A 10,597-nucleotide genomic window follows, 5' to 3' on the forward strand; every position below is an offset into this window, starting at 1 on the left:
ACCTCCACCAGTTAAATAAATAATAGAGCAAGTTTCCACGTCCCGTTTCTTTGTCACGTTTTTCACATCTATTTACGTTTTGTTATCGCCATGAAACAAATACCTATCTACATTGTATGTGTAATGCGAAAGCAACAATATAATATACAGGGTGGAAGGTTAAGATGGGGCATGAAGGGCAGGTACCTTAACCGTTGTAGCTACATGAAAACGTTCTTAGGAGACTATCCTTAAATTTTTGAGAAATTTTAATCTGCGTTCACAGATTTTTGAAAAAATGTACGGTCAGCAAGGAAATCGGCAGTTTTCAAAAAAAAATTTTTTTATGCCAATCGATCCAGTTTCTCATGGGGATCAAAACACTCTAAAATACCAACTGAGGTATGAGTACAAGAAAAGTCAGAAATCACGAAAAACTATTTCCACATATTCACTAAGAAAATAAGTGATTCAACAAAAGATGCGCTAATAGAAAAGTCCAAAGAGATTTTCAGGCTTCAATATTTTTTGTTTATGATTATTAAAACACATACTGATAATAAGAAGAAACATTAATTTAATTTAACGGTTGTCAAAGAAAATAAAAAATAACAAAATAATAACAAAAAACAACATTTAAAGTGGTGATTATTCCAGAATTTCTGAAATAATTTACATAAAACTTATGATATGAGATGCTCAAAGTGGTCACCGTTTTGACGTAAACATAGGTTTGTTCGTTTTACTACTGAGCGCGTAGCAGCCGACAACTACTTTGGGTGAATTCCGTAAAGTATTGCAGAAAGTGAATCTTTTAGTTCTTGAGCATTGTTGTATGATCTTTTATAAATTTCATTCTTTACATAACCCCAGATAAAAAAATCTAGAGGTGTCAAGTCGGGGCTACGGGGCGGCCACTCTATGGGACCATGTGTGCCAACCCATTGTGCCCCAAATTTTTCATTTAGGTATGAGCGCGTTTGACGATTGTTTTTATTATTTAAAAAGTAAGCCTCTGACAGATCTAAACGTTCCAAATTATTTAAGGACATTTTTAGTGAAGACAGAGTAACTTTTGGTAACTTTTGTTTTCTATGTGTTATTGTTTACATAAGCCATAAAAATGTGATGTGTTCGTTCGATATTCAAATTTAAATAATTTTTCATCTCGTGCACGAGCTGCCAGCCACCGCCCGCTCACGCCTCACGTCGCTGGCATGTTATGCTGCTGTCCCTTTGTCTTTTTACTTGTGTGTTACTCTGACTTTTCTAGTACTCATACCTCAGTTGGTCTATTAGAGTGTTTTGATTCCCATGAGAAACTGGATCGATTGGCATCAAAAATTTTTTTTTTGAAAACTGCCGATTTCCTTGCTGACCGTACATTTTTTCAAAAATCTGTGAATGCAGATTAAAATTTCTCAAGAATTTAAGGATAGTCTCCTAAGAACGTTTTCATGTAGCTACAACGGTTAAGGTACCTGCCCTTCATGCCCCATCTTAACCTTACACCCTGTATAAGTGTATAAAAATGAAATAAGTGTATATGACGACGACTAACTGTAACAGACAACAAAATGACATCAAATAAGAAAAATTATTTTACATCACTAATTATTATTGTTATTAATTTTTATGTTAAATTTACAGATAATATAGGCAGTTTAAAAAAGCGTGTGGCGCCCCTGCCGCCGGGAGCGCCGCGCTCCACGCCCTCACCTTCGCCCTCCGCCGACACACGGTCTATACACAGTAAGTATTGCAATATTTATACTTTTACTACTGCAGTTATACATTATTTTATTACATCTCTATTTAAACAAAAGTACTTCCCGATCAGTACACGATCCCGTTTACTGATTGCGCTAATCATCTGAAATGATTTGTCTATGCATATCACAGTTTTACTATGTCACGTGATTCGTACACTATTCAGCACTTTCAGGTGTTCTTAATTCTTCAAGTTTTACACGTCAAGTACGCCACACAAATTGGCATAATAGTTGTCGTTGTTTGTATAAAATACCATACAGTTTTTTTTTACGTGAACAACGATTAAAAATTTTGTAAAAAGACAAAAAATTCAAGATGAGGGTGAATATTGAAATTGCTCAATTATGTTTGTGAAACGTATTGAGTTTTTCTGCTATAAAATTATAAAAAAAAATTGGTTGTCTGTAAAATCGGTTTACTGACGATAGTTGAACGTGACAACGATTGTGCTTCTTTGTCGCTCGTTCCGCGCTTTCGCTTGCACTTCAAGCCTTACATAGAACGCCTCAGAGCGAGGTAACGCCGCATGAGTCATGTTTTTTCATGCGTGCAGCCGGCTATATCGAATTATAAGACGTTGTCACGTCAAAAATAACTTAATTTCAGGTGGTACAGTAAAACACAGACCTCAACAGCCCCCGCCTACACCGCCGCCCGGCAACTCGCTGCACAACGGAGCGCACAGGGATGAACCGACACCGCCGCCGAGAAAAGTTAGTATTGTTTTTTTATATATAAAAGGGTTGAAGAATAATGTGGGGTGTATTACTTGGGAGTATTAACTAAGATGTTTATTTTAGAAAGAAATTTTATAAACTGGTATATAATCTAAAATATTGTGAAGTACCTATTATTCTTATTATTATAAAGTAACTCCAAAGCTTACAATCCAAGATTTTAATCCCGGTCCGGATATTTAATCATTTTACCATTCATATATTTAGGCATCTGCATCGCCAAATACTTGCAACATTTCGTACAAAAATATCATAATATTGTGTTGAGTGATATTGTGTGATTATAGTACACCTCGTAGAAAATCATAACATTGATGACTTAGAAATAAAATCTTTTCATAAGACCATATCAAAACATTCCCCACCCAAAACCACTAGACAACCATAACATTATATTACAATTAATATAGATAATTCATGTATAACATGTAGATAGATATAATACATAATTCGTGAAAATATATTTACTCAAAACCTCGATAAACATGGAGAAGGAAGTGCCTACTCTGTTTGTCATATCGAAAAAGACAAGGATGGCATGTTTAGATTTTTGAAAAACTTGTATCTTAATATTTTATCTATTTAAAGGATCATTGAGTTTGTCGCATAATTATATATTATATGAAGTATAGTACAGGGTGTATTTGTTTTTTTTTTCTTCAGAAGAAAAATAGATTGCTACAGGAAAAGGCTGACAAAGTGAAACTGAGAAGGGTAAAAATGAGAGAGCTTTAGTGTAATAAATCGCTTACCCTTGTTTATTTTCACTTCCCGTGATTTGTCTGTGTTCAGAGAATTTCGAGCTGTTTATTTATTTATTTTGTTTTATGGCAACAAAATTATTTGTAATATCGACCTTAAAAAAAGGTAGATGAAACATTCTGTCAAATATAAGATTATTTTTCTAAATTCCAAAAGCTCTTATGATTTTAAAGCGTTTTTATTGGCAGGTTCATCCGATATTTAAGTACTTATATAAAAATTAGAACATTTTTGTTTCTTGAAAATCTCTGACAATAACTATCCATCCCCATAAAATGTGCATTCGTTAGGAATATAATGCTTATTTTATGGATATATTAATGCATGCACATTAGCTTCTAGCTATTATCTCCTGAAAATAATCCTGTTTAGATGAACATTGTAGTCACGAAGTTGTTTTCACGTAGATTCTATTGTAAAAAATATTAAAGTTTAACAACACATTGTGAAGAGTTTTTTGTGGTTTATTATTAACACGATAGTGTGTGATTGCATGTCTTAAAGATAAATATTTGGAAATGAGTAATTTTACCAATTTTATTACTTTAGTTAATAAATTTAATATATTTTCATAGCAGAAGGATTTAAATTTCAATCTCATTCGACTTCTCTTAGAACGCTTACTCTTAGATGAGCTTAAACAATCAGGCTTTAAAAAATATTAAATCATACAAGCATAAAATATGATAAAAATTCAATTTTTTATTTTTTTCTTATTGGGCGCATCATCTTGCTGACATTAATCTGTAACAATTGTTTAAAAAAATTGTAAGAAACGATATTTCCAAAAAAATATTCACTTTTAGTGAAAATGTGGTTAAGGAATCTGAAAAAAAAAGATCTTGAATTTGATGCTTTAGTTTTATGGCGTTCAAATGCTTCATATAAATATGCATTAAAAAAATAGAAAAAAAATCGAATCCTCATTCGAATCCCGTATCGTGATCGAATATTTTTTAAGAAAAGGAAGGACACAGGTCCTTCCCACCAATTCGGCCACCCGTGACCCCGCCAGTACAATCGAATTTATTCTAGATTCTCTCAGTTTTATATGTCTTAAGGACACACCGCGCCATCTATTGAGACAGTAAAACAAAATATCAAATTCAACAAAAAAGGTCGTGTTCCATCGTTACAATATTGTAATCATTGAAATAATGTTTCGTATTGGTTGAAATATTTGTTTAATATCTCAATACGTCTTCTCTAAACATTGATTGGATCTCCCGTCCGACTAGGGCCCTTCCGGCCTCCTCCACTCAAGCGACAGCCCAAGCCGAGGTTCGAGATCCCCGTAAATGGGGGACGCCCTTGCGCATCTCACTACCAGGGTGAACCTTCAGTTCAACCACGTGTCCGCGTTAAAATGTAGTAGCCCTTCTGGCTAACATTGAGAATCACCACAAAAAAAAAGAAAATTGATTGAATCAGCGAATATTCAAGAGAGTTAGTGATGTCAGCAAGATGTCGTTCCCCCACCATTCCGCTATATTTACGCGTCTTAACACAACAATTGTACCTTCCAGGAGTGTTCTAGTCAAGACTCGTCGCTGGAGCTGTGCGAGCTGGACGCGCTGTCGTGCTCTCGCTCGCGGCGCTCGCACTCGGACAGCCGCTCGCTGGACGTGTCCGACACCTCCAGCGTGCACTCGCGCTCGCCGTCCGCCTCCATCACCATGGTAACGGCATACAATGCATACTGAGGCCGCCTGTCCACCTGCAAGAAAACTTCCGCGAGAAATGTCCGACAGTCTGTCCGACAGCAACTTGCAAGTCTAATTCCGCGTTCCCACCTGCAAGTAGACTTGCAAGTTGCTGTCAGACAGACTGTAGGACATTTCTCGCGGAAGTTTTCTTGCAGGTGGAAACGCGGCCTAATATTATAAATGCGAAAGTAACTCTGTCTGTCTGTCTGTTACTCAATCACACCTCAACTACTGAACCAATTTTCATGGTATGGAGATATTTTGATACCCGAGAAAGGACATAGGCTACTTTTATCCCGGGAAAATGACGCAATCCCGGAAAACCCACGGGAACGGTAACTACACGGGTTTTTCTTTGACTGCGCGGGCGAAGCCGCGGGCGGAAACCTAGTATAATATAATAGTACTACGTACAGAAGGCATAAATAATAGCTAGCTCTATAGCTATAATAGCTCAGGGTTGGTACTCGCCGCCGATTTATCATAAATACGCGAACACACGTCACGCGACCAATTCAATTATAAGTGAAAAAAGTGTAAATAGGTTACCGAAACAACATTCTATCTTCAAAAAGGCACACGCTCGATTACACATCAAAGTCAGGCATGCTTCAACTATCATAATCGACAAAAAGACAACTGAGGTAAATTATGGCTAATATATGGGATAGGCACATCGAAATATGGCTACATATTTCGATGTGCCTCTCCCACATCACTACTATCCAATCTACACCTTTTAACTTCAATGTATGCAACTTCACCCCATAACATAAGCATACGATCAGCATTTGAAACTAATAATAACTTGTTTTCCTAACCTGTGTAACTTCTTTGGTACACAATATGTCTTTTACTTGACTGTTTATAATAAAATTATTCCATTTCAGATGGGCGGCATGCGTCGCTGCAGAGCGCTATACGACTGCTCTGCGGACAATGAAGATGAACTATCATTCCGCGAGGGTGAAGTCATAGTAGTAATCAACGAGCGTACAGAAGACGACAACTGGATGGAGGGACAAGTCGAGGGAACAGGCCGACGGGGCATGTTCCCCGTCTCTTTCGTGCACATGCTGCCGGATTAGAGTGAGCGAGATGGGTATATTGCAGTCGACTCCGCCGTTGCATTTGTGCTGACAGCAAGCGGGACATTAATGTACTGTCAATTCCAGACAGTGTGATGGATGTGTTTAATATGTTATGGATGTGTTTAATATGTTATGGAAAGGGAAGGTTTAACTATGAATACGGAATTCATAGTTTAAGCTTAACTTGCCAAGAGAATAAATGCGATGCGAATAATAGATGATGCCATACCGACTCCGTATTAAATTTAGGTACCTAAGACCTTTAGTATGAGCGAGATAGATATACTTGCCAATTCTCTGTATCGTTCTACAGAGAGGCATGAGTTCTATAGGTAACTCCGTCTCTTTCGCGCACACCTGCCAGTAAAGTGAGAGTGAAACAGCAATAGATCTGTCGAGTCTATCAATAGTCGTGTTTGATGAATAGCTCATTAAAATTATGTGCAATTTAACTTGCAGGAAATTGAAACGTTTTTGTATTTAATTAAACAAGCACTTGTTATTTTGAAATTATCAAAAAATAAAAAATGCAATTACACACACTCGATTATTGACGTGACAACGTCTTAAATTAGGTTGCGGCTGGGAGTCACTTATGAAAAAGTGTAACGCTCGGTAACGTTACGATGAGTCACCGAAAGAGGCACGCGGGCATGGTTAGCCCGCCTAAGAGCGAGAGAGACAGACATAAAAAGTCGTTGTCACGTAAAACTTTCGCCCGTATACAAAAAATTGGTTGCCTGTAAAGTCGGTGACTTTACAGGCAACCAATTTTTTTGCCAATATTTTCTGCAAGTTAAAATTCAAGAATCAGGTACATTTATACCAATATCTATTAGGTCGTAGATATTAGAGATATTTGAATTGCCAAGTTTTGAAGTGATAGATGTGATTTCGTGATATTATAGCTCAAAGATTAAAATTTATAAATTCGAATCTTTTCAAAAATATATGTATGATGTTTATATTGAAGGGCGTTACTACAAATTATGATCAAGTTGGCCTAAAGCTTTCGGCTTTTATTTAAAGGCTATGAGCTTATTTACACTAGTATTTTGTATTCAATACACAATTATGCACATTGAGAAATGAGTCAATACAGATGAATATTCCATTTAACATATACATACATACTACTTTTACAGTTGTTTACCACACATTTGGTACATGCAAGAAGCACAAGGAATAACGCAAATACGTTAAATAATTTTGGTTATTTCCCATTGGATATAACATATACATTATATTATGTACATTTAACAAAGGATATAAATCAGGCCTCAAAATAAACTCTGTTGTGATAAATCAGCACAATTGTTGTTTTTATATGACATTTTGATTTTGTACTTTTTACCATCTATATAGGTAAATGTTGTAAAATTTATCGTTGTGACATTGCATACTGTTGAAAAGTCGATACGCGTGGGAGCTTACTACTGCTACGAATTTATAACACCAATATTGTGATGTGCCAATAGAACTCCGTCCCTTCGCGGGTTTATTTAAATTTCGAACTAGCATAATGAATTCTCTGTTCGTTCTGGAATGTTCTAGAAGCTCAACCGTCGTGGCGACAAAGATGTTTATGTTAAATTATCATTGTGTTTTAAAACTCGATAAAATTCGCCTATTAAATTACCATCTATTCGTTTTTTTGAATTTTGTATATATTACGGCCCTTAAAATAATTAAGTGATTTTATTATGCTCAGTTTCTATAAGAAACGTTTCGTTTTACATACTGATGTCTTACTTTTTCTTGCATTTGTACAGTACGCGTCACGTAAAAAGAACTCTGGATGAAAGTGATGGGGTGTGTTTGCGCATAGATCGAGTTTTGCACGTAAGCTATGTGCCGATTATTTTATTTTTGAACTAGGCTCGCGAATCGTGGCTTCTTCAATTCTTATACCACCTCATAACACCTAATAGACCGATAAATCGCCAATGCGCAGCTTAACCGTCAGCGTTCTTTTTACTTGACGCGACTTATAGCTCGTATGCAAAACGAAAAGTTTCTATTATTTATTGGGTGGAATTGATGTGTGAATATAAGCGAAAGATTTGTATATTGTCGTCAATCTATTGGACCAGTGATCGTTTGTTGTAGTTGTTCTCGTAGTTGATAGATTGTTGCTACATGTTGTCTATAGAATTTCTATTTTAATGAGAAGTCATAAATCTTGTCATGATTATATCATATATTTATTTACAACTACGACCACGATATTCATTAAAAACTATCATTTCAGTCTCCGGTTAAGAGATTGTAAGAATTTTAATCAAAATTATGATAATTAATAACTAATAAAGAAACGAGGTTTACGATTTCTCACAAAAATGTCTTTGATAATAATTGTTATGAATGTAAAATTTTATCACTTCAGCTGTTCCAAGGATTTGAATAATTATAAATTATATAAAATACTAAATTTATTGTGGTAGTTTTCAATGACCGTTTCATTTCATACAAGATTAATTTTTTACGCATTTCCTACTAGATGTAGCAGAGTTGGGAGCCCAATCTTGCATAGAAACTTCTCGATTTTCCCTTCATTTTTGTTTGAATTATCGATACAATTTTAATCATACGTGCGTTATTACATCAAATGCGTCTGTATAAAAACCAAACGGTAAATCAAATAACTATTTTTTATTACTATTTCTTATAACACATTCCCATGTAATTTATTAGCTTCCTTCTACTTTTAGCTCTTTATAGCTGTAAGTATACCAGCTTATCCATATAAAGTTACCTATGTTAAATGCGCGTTGCCATAATTTAGTATTATTGGTTATAATGTAAATGAGATAATTGCTTTCACCATTATGTTAATGTCTGACACACAAATATTTTGCAAATATCGTAATTATTAATTATTACTTTAAGTGTTTTAGTGACTCTACTTGTAAATAAAAAAATCTTTTATCTTTAGGCTGGTTATCGAGAAGATAGAAAACATACGCAAAATAGCCTTTTATTCCTTAAATGTTTTCTATTTTTTGTATTAAAAGTCCTAGCCAAAAATGATTTGGTGTGTATTTAATATATCCTAATTTATTGTAAATGTTTATTGTGTTCGTTATTATTTAATCTTATTTTTGAAATTTTTAATCGATTGTATTTTACTGTAAAGTTTTTACTATGTAAATTATATTTATTTTACAAAGTAGTGTATAAAACTTTATTGTGATGAAATATTTTAATGCCATTTTAGCCTGTCAGTATGTTACTTATTAAAAGTGTAACCAAATGATGCTATAGTGAATAAGATGTTTTAATCTTAAATTGTAGTATATTTCATGGAGTTGTAGTCTAAATAGTTTTTTTTCTATTGTGTATTACCTGAATGAGAATATCTGTATGAATTTATGAATACATCATTTCGATGTCCATACTTTGTTTTATTTATTCGACAACTTCCAAACGTCGTCACTCCTACATGAATCAGGGCGTGCTATGCTACGTTTGCCGATCTACGGTCTCCAATAACAGAATGAGACCAATTTTATTATAAACTAGCTGCTTCACGCGGTTTCACCCCCGTGGCTCCACTCCTGTTGCCCGTAGCGTGATGAAATATAGCCTATAACCTTCCTCGATAAATGAGCTATCTAACACCGAAAGAATTTTACAAATCGGACCAGTAGTTCCCGAGATTAGTGCTTTCAAACAAACAAACAAACTCTTCAGCTTTATAATATTAGTATAGATTTAGTCTTTTAAAAATAGGTTTGCTGGAAAAATCTTGGACAGGATATATTTTTTTATTAAAAAATAGGTATTATTATTAAGTATGTCTCTATAATATGTATTATTATTTTTATTACATATACAATTGGTCGCATTTTATTATCACGCCGGTGAAGGTCGACCTACTATTATAACCTACTGTACTTAAATAGTTTTATTATGCCGTATTTGGAGGTCTTATGTGGACTTTTAAGTTGGTACATGAAATTATGACAATCTTACGAATTCTTATAAGCTATTGCATAGCTTCTATCGCGGGCCTTGAGCGTGGGGACCGAATCGAGAAATTCCGTAACGAAAAATCCCCACGCTCCCCACTCCGACGGGCGGAGGTGTGGCTTGAAGGCAAGGCATAGCATGCAAATTGCAATAGCCACCACAATAGCCACAACAATAGCTTTACCGCGGCCGTCCCCGAGTGCCACACGTCTTTTTTTTATTTTATAGTTTGCTGTAATTGTATTGTTCTTATTCGTTTATAAACTTCTACAAAAGACAGCACTACCTACTGAGCCTAAACTGAGCACTACCTACGCAACCACTACGCAACCGAGGACTACGAGGACTTCTTTTGTGGTAACCACAGAGTACATTGAATATACGGGTGGTAACTTTCGAAAGTTTGGAGTTGCATACAAAAAATATTTCTCGTTTAAAGAATGACAATAATTAATCAGCTGACTGTCAAGTCAGACCGAGGACTGCCCAACACCTGTGTACCTTAAATAAGCCTTAAATTGTAATAAACATTATACTCACAGATTATACTCTTTGCCTCTGCTCTTTGCCGAGGACT

At 35.2% G+C, this 10,597-nt stretch overlaps 1 protein-coding gene across 2 annotated transcripts in view; it reads left to right on the top strand.

Annotated features, from left to right (window-relative positions):
* Window positions 1-6,594, top strand: part of LOC123691466 (arfGAP with SH3 domain, ANK repeat and PH domain-containing protein) — a 41,611-nt gene extending 35,017 nt beyond the window's left edge. Inside the window, exons 14-18 of one of the 2 annotated variants that reach the window (XM_045635875.1) lie at window positions 1,630-1,731; window positions 2,359-2,465; window positions 3,153-3,203; window positions 4,778-4,930; window positions 5,848-6,594. In XM_045635875.1, the coding sequence (XP_045491831.1) occupies window positions 1,630-1,731; window positions 2,359-2,465; window positions 3,153-3,203; window positions 4,778-4,930; window positions 5,848-6,045 (611 nt within the window). In that variant the 3' untranslated portion in view covers window positions 6,046-6,594. The remainder of the gene's footprint in view (window positions 1-1,629; window positions 1,732-2,358; window positions 2,466-3,152; window positions 3,204-4,777; window positions 4,931-5,847) is intronic. The other variant, XM_045635882.1, reaches the window with a different exon arrangement.
* The last annotated feature ends 4,003 nt before the right edge of the window (window positions 6,595-10,597 follow it).

The sequence above is a fragment of the Colias croceus genome, chromosome 1 (genome assembly GCF_905220415.1).
Source record: "Colias croceus chromosome 1, ilColCroc2.1".
NCBI lineage: Eukaryota > Metazoa > Arthropoda > Insecta > Lepidoptera > Pieridae > Colias > Colias croceus.